Below are 16,440 nucleotides of genomic sequence, written 5' to 3'. Positions count from 1 at the left end.
TGCTCCCTTCTTGAGGAAAGGGAGTTACAAGCCCAGGTTGGTGTTCGGGATCCATATTGCTTCCTTATTGCAAGGGAGGCACTCTAATGACTTACTTTAAAATAGCAGAGGAAGCAAGAGTACAAGAAATTGAAGTGGGAACTTGGGGCACCTAATGTTCAGTTATCACAGTGGCTGGATATTGTTGTCTTCCTACTTTTTTCTTCTTGAAACGCAGAATTGTTGATTAAATGGAAGCAGCACTCACTTTTTCAAGAGAATTGAGTTCACTCTAAAAAGTACTGTTTTTTTCCTGCTTTTCCCCTGCTATTCCTTGGTTTGATACTAAAAAAAGAAGAGAAGGAGAACTTTGAAATTACTTTGAAACAAATTCTACCAGCTAATTTCCAGGCCCTTTATGCTTCATTGGCGTCCTCCCTATCTCTTGGAGTTGTAATCTTCTCTGTTTAATAGATTAAAAGGATTCATCCAGTAAACTGGGGTTTTTCCCTCCAACATAAGACTTATGTTTAAAGGTACATTGACTACTCTTTTTGTTGAGTTTAGATACTAGGATAAAATTGCAAGTGATCCATGTAATTTTTAAAGGTAAAAGAAAATTGAATTGATATTTCTCTCTAGTTTGATTTAGTTAGGCTTGAGTTATTTGAAGTTTCACAGGTACATTATGTGGGAATTTGAAAACCCAAAAGCAATATTTTGAGAATTTGAAATTTGAGAAATATTTGTTAATATGAACCTGGTGTAGGTTTGTTAAATAAATGTTTGTGACTAAGCCCATATGATTAACTGGGGCAAATTCAGTTCTTAGACTCAAGACAAAGTGTATAAAAATTATTGACAGTTGTTTTTCATGTCCTAAGAGAAACCTTAAAATATTTTTATCATCTTTTCATGAACTGTTATTTCCTGTAGTTTACACATGCATTTTGGCTATAAGAAATCATTTTTGCTAAACAGACAAATTTATAGAATCTTCTTTTTGCTTTCATGAATTGAGTACACATAGTTCTCTTCCAGCCAACTGTACTGTATACAGGGAGAACAATTTAGCTCTGTGCAGAAAGTGTGCAGTACTCTTTATTTGGCTGAGGTAAAATGTGACTTTTGGAGTGTTAGGTTGCATTTTTGTGTTTGAGAGACCTATCTATGCATATCAGTGTAGTCATTTAATCCAGTTATAAAAATGGTATAACTCCAAAGGATTTTATCATTGCCCCTGATTTTTGAACACTGCCTTTAGAAATTTTGCTTTCTAATAGCATTAAAATAAAAGTAGTACTTATTGGCACCACCTATTGGTTAGATTTGTAGTTTGTTTTACTGATTTTTGGAATTTCCTAATCATTAAAAAATGGTCACTTTTTAATTCTTTAGAAGTTTTTAAAATATTAAACTCATTTTACTTATAGAAAAGTTGCAAGAATAATGCAAAGGATCACTAATTTCCCAAAGGTTAACATTTTATTACCTTTGCTTTATTTCCATATATACACCCCCCTCACACATACACATAAATCAATATTATTGAACTGGTATAATTCTTAAGGATTACATAAGTGCTCCTGATTTTTGTGCACATATATCTTTGTGTATGTGTGTGTATGTGTGTGAGTGTATAAACATGTTCACATGTATATTCTACATACATACCTGCATTTATTTTCCTGAATTGTTTGAGAACAAATCACCTCTCTACCTCTACTTATTTCAGAACATAGTGATACAACCACAGTATGATGATTAGAATCAGGAAGTTAGCATTGGTATAATGGTGTTCAGACCTTATTAAAATTTTGACAATTTTAATAATAAAAGAAAACCCAGACTATACTGCATGTGGTTGTCATATCTTTTAAATTCTTTTTTATAAACCTTTTCTCTTCTAATGACTAAAGAAAAAAATGTTTCAAAACATGATATTAAGTTATACTCTATTCTTTAAAGCCACATGTAGTCTTAAGAAAAACTAACCCAAGTTATAAACGAATAGCAGTAGTGTTTAGAGCTTAATGTTATTTTCTAAATTATTTACATTTTTCTGATTTTGATATAATCAGTAGGAATACTCTTTAAAAATTTTTATATATATATGTGTGTGTATGTACATAGAAGTATTTCAGTAAGTTTAAAATATATGTGAATATGGTAGTATTCTAATTCATTTTTTAAAAAATTAGTGAATTACATGATTTTCTAATAGAGGGGATATATCATCTCCTCGCCCATCCTGAGATCTTTTCTGACTTCCCTATCACAAGACAGATTAGTAAGAGAAGAGCATACAGATGTATTTAATGTAAGTTTTATATGCCAAGGAAGACTTTGTTAGAAGAAATATACTTTACTATATTTCAATACCAGGTTTGTCAAACAATAATGCATTTTGTAATAGTAATAAACTGGTGGAAATGTAGTTAGACCTGTTTATTCAGGTTCTTCTCTGCCGGACTCTTTTCTGAGAGAAGGATATTGTTTTCCCATAGACATAAGGAGGGCAACCCCTCCCCCCAGCTCTCTCTCTCTATAAACACATTCTTATGAAATGGCTTTCCACCAGTGGATTCGTAGGCACTTGAGTCCATGAAAAAAGAAATACATGTAGGTAATAATATTTACAGAAAAATGAGCAAATACACAAAACCTTTTTAACCATGACAATCCTAAATCAGAACAATGATGAAAGTATAGGTGAAATCTCTACATTAGTCAAAAGGGAAATGTTAAATCCTTTGAATGGTCTCATCTGCTCCTGCAATTACAGCTGCCACCAAATCTGGATGGGCTTTTCTCCAGCTCTCAACTCTGGCCAGTAAATTCTTTTCTGAGTAAAACTCAGTGAAAGTGATTAATTTCAGCTGTCTCTTATATTCCTTCATTTGACACTCAGTGATTCATGTATTGCTCTGGTCTTATTTTCTTTATGACTCTTAGTTGTGGTCTAATCACTTCTTCAGTGAAAACATGAAAGCCTTCCCAAAACTGTGAAATTTGGTACTAGAAGATCTGTGGACTGACAGTTATAATCACAAGATTATTTGTTTATGTTTATCATTTTTTAAAAAATACTAAGAGGTAGGTATCCCAATGGATAAGGTTATCCAATTCAAAGATGTCAGGGAGGTAATGATCAGAAGGTGATCTAATTGTCAGACCCTTTGAATCATCCTCAGTGATACCAAAATTATATTTTTAAGAGTTTATTTACTTTAAGGAAGCAATAGGCATATTCACAAATCAGTAATACAGACTGAAAGTCAGAAATCAAAGTGGAACTATTAAGAAAGAAGAATGGAAGAATATTATTTTCCCCTTTGTCTTTCTGTTGTTCTTTTTCTTCTCTTTTATTCTTTATTTTCATTTTAAAATGACTTATAAAGTACATGTGAAAGAGGAATTGCATATCCATATTTGAACAGGAGCAACATTTATGACATAAATATCTAGATCTGCAAGATGATAGTATTAAAGGACAGCTGTAATTTTGATAATCTGGTCCTGCTGAATTAAGCAGGCCTCCTCTGTCCCGTGATCAGCACGCTGTTGTTCACTGTTCCCATGTGGCCATCTTGATTTTATTACCTAACCTGGCTCATTTCTACACTCTGGTTTCTTCCAGATGCTCTGATGTTTGCCCATTGACTCATTTTCCGACAGTGTTGTCTCACTTCACACCATGCCTTTAAATACTCGCCCTCCTTTTGTTTCTTTGCTCCAGAGACTCAGGGGCCTGTCTGACTTCCCAGTGTAAACACCTTGCCAGATCCAGCCAGGATTTACTGTGGTAGTTATGAAAGTTTTCTCTGTCTCTGAATTGGACTCCAATAGGATATGTAGCTGCTAGTGTATTTATTTTAAAAGTCCATTACCTTAAGTTACAGTTTTAACTCATAGTATTCCAGTGCCTAAAGTAAAATTTAGATGATTAAGTTTGAAAATCAAGTACTTAGGAGTGAATAGAGGTAAAAAGTCTTGCTTTAATAATATTGAAGTCCTAGGTATTTCAGAAATGAATAGGTTTTATTGAAGATGTTTTCTGAATAATCTAATAATACCATCTTTAGAAAGTTTTGCTGAGCTCAGGATGTTGGTGATTTTGTAGGACAAGCTTAGAAATCCTACCAACTGAGTTTTGCTCTTAGCCCTCACCTTCCAAACACATACAAAGTGTGCAGGTACTGTCCAGAGGTAGTATTTTGAGTTTGCTACAGAATGTGATGTGAGAAGCTGGAGCAACCTGCTCCAGAATGAAACAACAATAATTGTTGAAAATTATATTTAAAAGGGGATTAGAATCTAGAAATTTTCCTAAGAGCATAGAGCCAAAGAAGAAACAAGCATTCAAGAATGACTACTAAATCCTGTAAGTGCAATTGTACTATAACCCACTTCCTCCTTCCTGCCTGCTTTAGCTCAGCATGATGGAAGCTCCAATCCAGGCAGGTGTGGCCAAGGAAATGGGGCACCCACTTCTCTTAGCTCCCAGTATCTCACCAGGAGGGGATAGGGCCTTCCTCACTCCCCCGGCCCCCACAAGCTTGGAGATACAGGGACTGAATTCCTGCAAATGTGGCTGAGAGGTTGGAAGTTCCCTTCTTCTATCCAATTCCCGCTCAGTGCAGAGGGTCTGCCTCAGAGGCAGAAGGCTAACAATATTGGGGCCCTGATTGCCATCACCCCAATTTGCTTATAAGGTAGAGATTTTACTTGGGAGAGACAAGCTGAAAGTTCCAGAGGTTACTATCTACCATGGATTGAATGTTTGTGTCCCTCCTCAAAATTCATATGTTAACATTTTAACCCCCACTATCATGGAAATAGGAGGTAGAACCTTTGGGAGGTAATTAGATCATCAGGAAGGAGTGCTAATGACTAGCATTAGTACCCTTGTAAAAGAAACCCCAGGGAGTTCTCTTGCCCATTTCCCTCCATGTGAGAGCATTGTGAGAAGACAATAGACTGCAACCTGAGAGGGACCCTCACCAGAACCCAACCATGCCAGCACCTTGGCCTCAGACTTCCAGAACTTACCAATTTGATAAAAACATCACAAATCCAAGAAGCTCAACAACTCTGAGCATGAGGAACAGAGATGCACACTCAACCACATGTTAGTAAAAATGATGAAAGACAAAACAAAATCTCATTGAAAGCAGCAAGACGGATACTATTCCTCGAAAGCCCAGTAAGTTTGTCTTTTGACTTCTCATATAAAACAACGGTGGTGAGAAGATAATAGGATGACTGATTCGAAGTCTGAAAGGGGAAAAAAAAAAAAAACTTTTAACCAAAAATCTTAAATTTTATTTCAACTTTCAAGGCAAAATAAAGACATTTCCAGACAGACAAAAAAACTGAAAGAATTTGTTGCTAGCCTATCTACCTTGTACGAAATACTGAGGGAAGTTCTTCCCAGACTGAAAACAAGTATTTATTACCAGAAAATAAGCCAAACCCTTATGAAAAACAAGAGTAGCACTAAAGCTGTTCATGCATTTATAAAAGACAGTTATCAGTGACTTATTTTTTCTTCCTTTCTTCTTTTAATTAAATTATCTCAGTACAGAGCCCTATCTTCTATAATTTCTGAAATCAGACCATCGGAAACTGTCCATCCATCCTCCTTTTCTCTTATCCCCCACATCTAATGTAACATCATGACATATGACTTCTTATATTCTAAGATAGAACTTTTTTTTTTGGTTGTTGCCCACTTTTCCCTATTTCTTTTGCAACTGTTAGCATGAGCCTCTGTTACCTCTTGCTTTCAAAGCTGCAATAACCATTAACTAGGCTCATCAGTTCTGCTCTTTCCCTTCCCAGAATCATTTTTCAGGCAACATCAAGTGTACTTTCCTAAAATGACAATTGTTTCATGTTCTCTTTATTGAGAATTCCCCTGGAGGTTCTCTTTGCATACATTTATAAAGCATAGCGTACTTTATCATGGCCTCCATAACTGCTGCCTGTCTATCCTGTCTCCCCTCTGACCACACCTGACTCTGCTGGCTTCAGATACACTGGCCTTGTTTCTTCATAACTCTAAGCTCTTTCTTGTTGTGAGACTTTTGCACATGATCATCCCTGTACTTAAAGTACTAGCTCTCCATTTTTTATTTTACCCTCTTTTCTCTTTCAAAGCTTGAATGTTACTTTTTCAGAAATGCCTTCTATAGCCAATTATCCTTTGTTATTTTTGCTGTCTCTGCTTTATTTTCACAATAAAAAGGAAGAAAATTCTGATAGGATATACAAGAAATTGTAAACATTGATTAATTCTAAAAACAACTCAGGAAGTGGGATAAGGGAGTATATTTCCTTCAATAACAGGACCTTTTGTACAATTCAAACTATTTAACATATGCTTGCTCTACTTTAAAATTGTTAAATCTAGTTACATTTTTAAATGTTCTATGATTAATGACTAGTGGACACTTGGTAAGTATCTGCTTGACAAATGAATGAATAACAACAATAAGATGTATACCCTCAGGTAAGAGATGTACACCTCACAATCATTTCTGTTATTTACCAATGCCCAATCAAAGAGGAGAGTGGAAGCTGAAAAACTTTTCAAATCCTGAGGCGCTTGCATAATTTTTCCTGGCTTGGAGGTCTAAGGCCCTAATGCCCTTGTCTAATCCTTATTATTAGACTTATGAGTGCTTTCAAGTTTTTCATATTTGTTAAATAATAATGTGAGGAATGGCTCTTGTGTTTTGGAATATATCTTTAAAATAATGCCTTAGAAGTAGGATTATGAAAGAAGAATATGAATTTTTTATGAATATTTCTATAAGGTACCAAAATAAAAGGCTTGGATATTCATTTTAGAAGAAAAATTAACACAACCTAGAACAGAGAATTTCAAAGGTATTTAGAAGGTAAGGGGCCTGAAGATTCAGAATTACAGTCTTAACTAATAAGAAGGGAAGGATGAATTAGATGGGGGTGTGGGAGATACTGGTTTTATATATTGGTTTATTTCCATGATCTCTGTGGTCTCAAGGAAACCTGCTGAGATTAGTTATCTCTTCTGTAATAGTTTATGATATTAAGTTTAATCCCTTATTATTTTTCACCTAGACTATTAGAATTATCTCTAATAAGTATCCTGCCAATTGTTTTTCTGTGTCACTACCAAAATCATTGTTCAGCAAGGCCTATTTTTTTTAATAATGTATTTTTTTTATTGTAAACAAATGGGATACATGTTGTTCTTCTGTTTGTACATGGCGTAAAGGCATACCATTTGTGTAATCATAAATTTACATAGAGTAATGTTGTTTGATTCATTCTGTTATTTTTTCCCTTCCCCCCACCCCAAGGCCTATTTTTTGAAAAGAGTTTTTTAAAGCTTTCGAGTTGAAATGAATAGCCTAATTCAGGGTTCTCCATTTAACTATATTTATTTTGAGAAAAAGTAACATGAAGCAATTTTTTTGGCCTTTTCTTAGTGTAGTGTATTTTTCTAAATGCTTAAAATGAAAAAGAACCATTGCAGCTTACTCATCAAACTTCTTGAAACTTCTAATTGAGGAAATAAAGGATTGATAATAAATGTTAATCCCTATTTAATTGAGGAAATAAGGAATATATCTGTATTCAGATGTGTTTTTCCTTTTCTATGCCAATACTTCAATTTAGGATTTGTTTGTGATTACTTCTGATTTGTAGTATGACTGTTAGAGTCCTCATGAAAATCCCTTTGTACTATTAGTACACCTATTTTTAGTACAGATGTTTTTAGCACATGTATTTTTAGAATAAATATTTTAGTATCTTATAATTTGCCTTCTACACTTGAGTAGTAACTCGGAAAAATGAAAAGAAAAAACAATCATACATATTACACACTGTTTAAGTTAGATTTTACACCTCGGTGTCTAAAGGACCCCATCTGAACAACTGTAGAGGAAGAAAAGTTTGAGGGCTCAGAGTTTCAAAGGTCTTAGTTCATAGAAAGCCAGCTCCTTTCCTTGGAGCTTAAAGTCAGGCTGAACATCATGGCAGAGTGTGTGACAGAGGGAAGCAGCTCATAGATCAGAAGCAGAGAGAAAGAGACTCCACTTGCCGGATATAAATATATACCCAAAGCCACGTCCCCAAGTCCCACCTCCTCCAGCCACACCCTACCACTTCAGTTACCACTTGATTAATCCCTACCGGGGGATTAATTCAGTGATTGAGTTAAGATTCACAGCCCAATCATTTCTTCTCTGAACCTTCTTGCATTGTCTCACATGTGAGCTTTTGGGTGATACCTCACATCCAAACCATAACACCTGCTTTTTTTTTATATTTCTTAAGTCAATATTTTAATCATTATTGTGAGTTTATTCTATGCCTTAATTTAGTGCATTTATACAAGTTTTGGAGCATAATTTTCGAATTAAATTTTGGTAACATTGGTAGTTCTTAAATACCTACATAATTAGAGTAATTTTTTGGTAGGTTGATTAATGTACCCAGTTACAATTACCATTCAGTTGTGCACTGAAGGCACACTATTACTCTTACTTCATGGACACCTGTGTTATTGGAAAACAATAGGAATTTCTAGGATATTAAAATAAATCAGCTTTTCAAAACAGGGTGGATCTGACTATTGTAACTCCCCCTTCTATTACAAACACATGAAAATGCTATTTAAATTGCAATCAAAATGTGGTAAGAAATAGAGAACTGTTTCTTCCTCACCTGTGGTACAAAGGATCCCAGTGAAAAAATGGCACCCAGTAAAGATAAGTCATAATAGATGATAGTAGTAAAGATAATGAACCCTTAGATCATCAACAGTGAGGCAGAGCAAAGCAGAAGGATCGTGACTTCCTAGAATTTGAGGTAATACACTTTCAAGTAAAGACTAAGGTATCAAAAGAGATTCATAATGAAAAATGAAGAGATTTTAAAATCAATGCACCAAAACTGTCAATTGAATGTGTTCACCTGGCATCATTCAAGGCCCAGGTATATATCAAACAAAGCAAATAATAATCCTTTCCCTCTTGGCACTTAAATTCTATTGGTCCTAGAAAACTAAATAGATCTTTAGACATCTTCTTTGTCATTAAAATTTTTCTCAAATGAAAGGACTGCTTATATAGGAAAATGAACACTGCTTGAAAAATAAGTCAATTAACTGAAATTATAACTTAATACATTAGCCCGAGAGCTACCCAAAGGGAAAATCCAGTCAGAAAACCTGAATAAACATTTAAGAGATATAAAGAATTGAATGGAAAGATAAGCAGGTATCTAATAGGAATTCCAGAAGGAGCAAGTAGAGTATATGTGAAAGCTGCAGTATTTGAAAAGGTTGAGAATTTGCAGAACTTACCTTTGCAGAAGATGCAAGTGCTCATCAAGAAGCAAAAGTCATAGCTTGGTGTGGTAGTTGACACCTGTAATCCCAGTGACTCCAGAGACTGAGGCAGGAGGATCTCAAATTCAAAGGCAGCCTTAACAATTTGACAAGGCCTTAAGTATTTGGTGAGACCTTGTCTAAATAAAATGTTTTTAAAAAATGGGATGTGGCTCATTGGTTAACTACCCCTAGGTTCAATTCCCAGTATAAAAAAAAAAAAAAAAAAATTGGGGAAGGAGAAAAAGTCACTAAACAGGATGAATGCAATTAAAGTCATACCTAGATAATTGTAGACTAGGATACCAAAACCAAAACTAGAACCCAGAAAGAAAATATTGATTACCTACAAAGAAGTTGTCATGTCAGCATCAGTTACTGTGGTCAGAATGACATGGAATTCTCTCTAAAAATGGCCGGGAGGCAAACAGCCAACTTTGAGTTGTATACTTGCCAAACTGATATTTAAAAGTGAGAATGAGTGACTGGGGGCGCTGGGGATATAGCTCAGTGATAGAGTGCTTGGCTAGCATGTGGAAGGCCCTGGGTTCCATCCCCAGCACTGTAAAATAATAATATAACAAAAAATAAAACTGGGAATGAAAGAAAATTGTAGGTAAAAACCCAGAGAATTTACTGCCCACACTCACTGAAATAACTGGTCAGAGATGACCATCAAGAAAAAGAATTAGAACTAGAAGGAAAGAAAGATAAGTAACAAGAGTGTGCAAAGAGAATGGTGAATGTGATGATAAATCTACGTACGCATTGTTGGTAAACAGCAACAATTTAAAAATATCTCATCATTGAAATTGCAAAGATCCAAGTTCCCCAGACTTGTTCAGGAAGAGAATCAAGCTATTGAGTAAATAGAGTCTATAAGTCAATTATTTATATTAAAACAGAAATAGAATTTATAATTTCCAAAGTAATGAAGAAACTAGGGGAAATGAGAAAACCCAATCCATTTAGAGGACAGAAATGAAATGGGGGAAAAAATGTTTTTTTAACAATTAAAAAACAGAAATGAAGATAAGATTATCTCTCCTGCTCAAAGGTTCTGAATTTATCACTTCTTTAAAGCTTTGACTTATTAATACCTGGGCACAACACCTGTCTACTTTTTATATACCTCCTACCTGTATTGGTCAGTTACAGCTTTGTCAAACCTTCCATGCCATAGCATTGATCTTGAGAGAACTTAATTGTAATACTCGGCTTTATCTAGTGGCTAGAGAGCAAGTCTATTTGAAAGAACGTTTTTCTTTCTGTATGGAACTTAGGTAACTTTGGCCATTTTTGATAGAAGCTGATTTGTTGATATTCACGGTAGGGAAGGATAAGAAGAGAACAGTTGGTGCAATTTGACAGTGGCGGTGGCAGTGGTTGTTGCATCTAACGTTCTTGAGCACTTCCTTTGTGCCAGGCATAGGCCAGGTGTTTTGTGGAATCGGTGTCATTGTCTTTATTCTACAGACCTGGGAACTAAAGCACAGAGACGTGAACACTGAGGCAGGGTCTTGCAGCTGTGTGATACACTTCTGAAACTGCACCAATTAATAATATCATATATTTGTCATGGCTTTCCATGCTTGCGTTGCTGTACATCCACAGCTACATGTTATTTGGTTCATTAGTGGCAAAATGGCTGATGCAGTCTAAAATTAATCTTGGCTGCTACTTATAAATCCTGCTGTGTTTGCCACTTTTAATATAAAAGTACAGAATTTTGGGAAATTAAAAGGAACCATCTTGGAGAGTGAGTTTCAATTCTCGTAAAACTAGAGCTACCAAATAATAAACCACATTGGGTATAACAGATACCAAACTTTTCCTTTCTTCACATTAAGCTCTAGATGTTGAGCTTAATTCTGAATAATTAGTTGTTTTGTGGCAGACTGCAGATTAATTAATGACTATGCTTTTTTTTTTTAATTAGATATCAAGTTTTTATAATTGGGACTTAAACATCTAGGTTGGTGTGAAAATTCAAGTTAATGATCACATTTCTTCTAGTAAGGGCAATATTTCTCTGATACCCAGTTCATTTTGGGTACTAAAATCAAGGGTCAGAAAAAGTGATGGCAAACATTATTTATATAGTTTAAAAATTAAAGAATTAACCTGGTTCTTCAGCTTGTTTTATAGGTTATCATAAATCTCTGTGAAAATTCTTCCCTCAACTTTAAAATTCTTTCACTAACAATTTTTACCTTATTTCAATATTCCTTTTCTACACTTAACCCATCCTACCTTATGCTTTTTTTTTTTTTTTTTTTTGGTATGTCATTATTAGATTGTCAATTCCTTAGGCGCAATAACTCTGTCGTATATATCCTTATGTACCTTCTTTTACTTTCCTCTCTAATCACAAGTTACTGTAGGACATAATGAGCATTTTGAATTATGGCAGGAAGGAGGTAAAGTGTGTGGATAAAATTTTGAAAGTTGTACTACCCCCAGAGATAGCAGGAATGTCCAGGATAGTGAAATAGGATGACAAGGAAGAAAATGGAAAGAAAAATAACTCTTCTATGAATAGGCCCTCTGTCATAAATGACTTTACCCAAAAGGATAGGGCTAATCTTCAGGTAATTGAAATAAACAAATATGTGTCTTTTTTTCTTCTGTCTTTATTGAGGTATAATGGACACATGATAATCATGTTTATGATATACATATGATCTTTTGACTTATATATACATTGTGAAATGATTAAGTGAAGATAGCTAACATGTATATTTGTGTGTATGTGATGACAAAATGTGATTTAAAATCAGCCTTAGCAATTTTCAAATATAGAATACATTATTAAATATAGTGGCTAAGCTGCAGGTCTCCAGAACTTATTGGCCCTAACTGAAATTTGTCCCCTGTGACCAAGTCTTCTCATCTACCTCATGCTGCCTACCCCATTCCTACCGAGCCCCTGGCAATCATAATTTGATTCCTTGCTTTCTGTCTTCTGTGTATGCATTCAGCTTTGTTAGAAGGAATGTCTAAATATTTGCTGTCTTCTTTGCAAGGATGAGTAGTTTCTTAGTTTTAATATGTTATTTCCTCTTGCTCTTGTGACTCATTTATCCAACCTCTTGATTGTGGTCATGATAATTAAGGACCACTGTAAAAATAGGATCAGGAATTTCCCTGATTGAAAAATAAATAGAAATCAGTGGCTCATTGTGGACTGATCCCTGTGGATTCACCACCAGTACCATGGCTTTGTTTTTGTTTTGTTTTGTTTTCTCTTATTGAAAGCCCAGCCTTTCTTCTCGATTTTTAGTTAAGTATTATAGTTTCTTTATGGAAAGAGAAAACTATTTGGGCAGAGCAAGTATATTGTGGTCAATCCCTCCATCCAGTTGGCCTTTCCAATCCTTCACTGTACATTTTTCATTCTGGAACTGGGTCAACTCCACATAGCATTTCCCCCTCAACCACCCGCCACTCCCACACCACACTACCACCACCAATTTTTATTTCTGAGATAGACAAAAGAAATAATTACAACTAAGACTTTATCTGTATTTTTCTAAATATTCAAGTTGAAAATTACCTATCAAAATTATAGGATGCTTTCTTTTCTCTATGCTATTTTTGTCTGTTTTTCCCATCACTTTGACATTCCCTTCCACTAACTGACTACCCTCCATCCACTTCCTTCTCTGTGGGTCCTCTCTGTTTTTGCACTCTCCCTTCTCTATGGCTTTTGATGTCCAGGGAACATTGATGGATTTCTCTGTCCTTCATTGCTCTCTCTCTATCCAGGTCTTTTCATAAAACATTCAATTTTTCTTTTCTTTTCTGTTTTCCTTTCTTTTTTGTATCTTCCTTAATTTTAATTTTCTGCAGGATTCTTGTGATCTCTAACTAAATGCTTGTTTTTTTTTTTAAATATGTGTGTGTGTGGTGATACTGGGCTTTGTACATGCTAGGCAAGCACTGTACCACTGAGCTACATCTCCAAAGCCCCTAAATGCTTTTCTTTTCTCATTATCTTACTCCACTGGAAAAAAAGTTATCGTATATAAAAATAAAAAGAAGTACTACTGCTTAAATGAATGCTGGCTCTTATTGAGCAGAACAAGAATCCTTGTCAGCTTTCCTGGGTCCAGCCTCTATTCTGAATAGCACAATCTCTTTGCTTTTTCATCACCGTTGAGTTTTTCTTCTTCTTCCTTTATACATACCTCATAATGTTACGAGTATCTTCGAGCAAATCCTTCCATGAGAAGGCCCAGTAAAATGATGTATGAAAAAAACTCACAGGATCTCAAAAATTAGGTTAAATCCATCTTAGTCTGCATTTGGAAGCATTGCGTATGTAGTACACTACGACTGTCGAACAGTTCTCTCTCTGGCAGGAAAGACTGTTATATGTACCATATCTGGCACATGCTGGGGTTTGACAGCTCAGTTTCTGTTGATGGTCAGGATGACGGTGACAGTGGGGGTATTTGCAAGCAAAAGAATGTAAGTGGGAGGAGAATGAGGAGCCTCTCACAACGTGGGGTCGTGGAGAGTGTGAGTCAGGAAGACGTAGCTGCTGGCAGACGGGTGGGAACACAAGCGAGTTTGTCTTCATTCTCTCACCTCTTGGTTTTAAATGCAGCAGTAGTGGCACATAAAGTCTCCCTAAGCTGCGCAGAGAGTTTCCTCCATCAGATCATCCAGACCCCCTTTACTCCACCCGGCTGTGGGAGGACAGACTCTCCTCCAGGGGTTCAGTTGCCTTAGTTGCCCAACTCAAGTGAATGGGGAGGTAGATAAGGGGTAGTTTGGTCAAAATGGGGTGCAGATTTAAAGTTGTGAGTACCTGCCAGGCTTATTTGAATTCTCCCAGAGGCCCCCTGAAACACATATTCTGTTGGATGCACACATGGGAAAGGGTAAGGACAACCTTGTGGTGGTGCCTTTCCTTTTTCTTTTACCCCTCTTGAAAAGCAAGCAACAAAACACTGCTTTGCCATTATTATTTGCTGGTATTATAAGAGTGAAAAAGAAAGATCCTAATCTATTTCCATGGCAAATAAGTTTAGCATTTCTTTTTCATGATGCTGTGCTTGTGGTCATTCTTATGCCTTTATCTCTAGAGCCCACTATAGTACTGTAAGTTACTGGTCAGAGTGGAACTTCACTTATCATGTGCATTATCAAGGGGAAAAGCAGTGATAAATAATGGTATAGATTGAAGATCTTGAGGGAACAGATTTACTGTTTGCTTGAATCCATCACCCACAACTTCATTTTTAATTACGTTCAGGTTAATGATGGCAAAGTTAAGTCATCTTTGACAAGTTTCATTTTCTATCACTAAAATAGGTGAGGAAACTTTCTGTCTTTCTTGTTGTAAAACAATAATGGAAAAAAGAAAGAGGGACTGAGATAGCTGAAAGACACGACTTGTCCTTGAAATAAATACATACAAACATATTCACAAAGACATGACATTAATTTCTCTTTTGTATTTCTTGCCTGAGAATTGAGGAAATTACATATGAAAATAAAAGTGTCATTCATCTCCTATATATCCCACTGTGATAATGTCACTATAATTGGGGTAAAAAAGAAAAACAGATAATTTTACTACTTGAGAGACTTAATTTCCTTTGTCAAGGTATCCTGCATCTTGCTAAATTCTCCTCAGTAGAAAATAAATGCAATCATGAGTTTCTACCATGAATAATGACGAGAATGTAACCTTATTTTTATAATAATCATCTTTGTTCCTTAAGTTTCGAGAACAATCTCCATTAGTATCCTTAAATCCTTCAATTATTATGCCTTATGATTTATGTTCATGCTTCTAATATTTGATAAGTCATTATTCATAAGGTTTCTGGAGTTGAACAAAAAAATTTAAACTCAGTTGTGACCTGCTGTCTTCTGGGGTGCTCACCGTTTGTTGCTGGGACGCGTGTTGGTGCAGGGATGTGCTCCCTTACTTGTGGTCAGGGAGAGGCATGGGGCTGGAAGCCAGGCTTCTTCCTCTTAGAATTCCCTTCAGGTTTTTTCTACTTGCTATGAACCTCTGTATAGGTGAGAAAACTCAGGAGCCGATGTTGGGGAAGTGTTATCTAGATATTCCTGTAGTTCCTATTGATTTTGTGTGAATACCAACACATGGTTTAAGATGGTGATACCGTAAATATGGGCCTGTTGACGTATATCAGCTGCTGTTTATGCTGTTTCTATTCTGGTTTTAACTTGGTGTCTCTCATTTGTTTCAGGGTTAGCAGTTTCCCTTCAACTATTGCATGGAGACATTGAACAAATCAGAAGAGAGTACTCATCTGTCTTTTCTCATGGAGTATCCATAACAAGGAAGTTGGGTTTTTCTAATATTATCATGCCTGGTAGGTGACGTGGGTTACACCAGAATGATCAAACATGGGCATACGGTTCTGTTTTTGACATTTGTGAAATTTTTCAAATTGTCAGCTTTGAGGAGTCCTGTGGGCCATGCTGAAGAATGAAGAGAGGTATGTAGTAATAGGCATCGTTTTTTTTTCAAAGTACCTTTACATTCCAATTATCTTAAGGTGGGTAACTCGTGGTGGCCACGGTTACTTTTCATTGTGACAGTGATAATGATGAAAACTGAGATAGCATCCAGAAAATATTTTATCCCTTAGCGGAAAATGTCAGTGAATATGCCGAGAGAATATCCTTATAGGTTTTGATAAGAGCTGTTACTGGGCAGCATTTGGCCTCTCTTGGAGGATATTTTTTCCATTGTGAATACATAACTATATGTGTAAATAAGCATCCATGTGCAAATACCATATGTCTTTCTAGATCTGTTCGTATATATGATCCACATCTATCTTAGCACCCAGAAAGAAACTTCCCAAGTGTTTGTTTTCTAAGTGAAAGGCAGGGGTTATGGGGTTTCACATTGTGGAATCAATGCCGAGTTCATTGAAACTGATGGATTTTTGCCGTGAGTCAATTTTTATCTCTCAATCAAAATGTTTCTAAAAGCATGCCCCTGTATAATCTTCTACCAACTTAGGGTTTTCTAAATATATTTACATACAAACTGATAAAATGGGTAAGAATAGTATACCTGCTGA

At 35.7% G+C, this 16,440-nt stretch overlaps 1 protein-coding gene and 1 long non-coding RNA gene across 3 annotated transcripts in view; one reads left to right on the top strand and one right to left on the bottom strand.

The window, feature by feature from the left end:
• Positions 1-16,440, top strand: part of DOCK4 (dedicator of cytokinesis 4) — a 438,609-nt gene that overhangs the window by 249,810 nt on the left and 172,359 nt on the right. For both annotated transcript variants that reach the window (XM_079149349.1, XM_079149348.1), the window contains exon 13: positions 15,595-15,720. In XM_079149349.1, coding sequence (XP_079005475.1) covers positions 15,595-15,720 — 126 coding nt within the window. The remainder of the gene's footprint in view (positions 1-15,594; positions 15,721-16,440) is intronic.
• Positions 1,596-12,957, bottom strand: LOC306667092. The gene is made up of 2 exons (XR_013765444.1): positions 7,331-12,957; positions 1,596-7,163 (listed from the first exon to the last, which is right to left on the bottom strand). It is a non-coding gene; the product is annotated as an uncharacterized lncRNA (long non-coding RNA).

Source organism: Sciurus vulgaris (genome assembly GCF_902686455.1).
Source record: "Sciurus vulgaris genome assembly, chromosome: 8".
NCBI lineage: Eukaryota > Metazoa > Chordata > Mammalia > Rodentia > Sciuridae > Sciurus > Sciurus vulgaris.
Note: the sequence above shows the minus strand (reverse complement) of the source record. Positions and strands in the feature narration are given on the sequence as shown.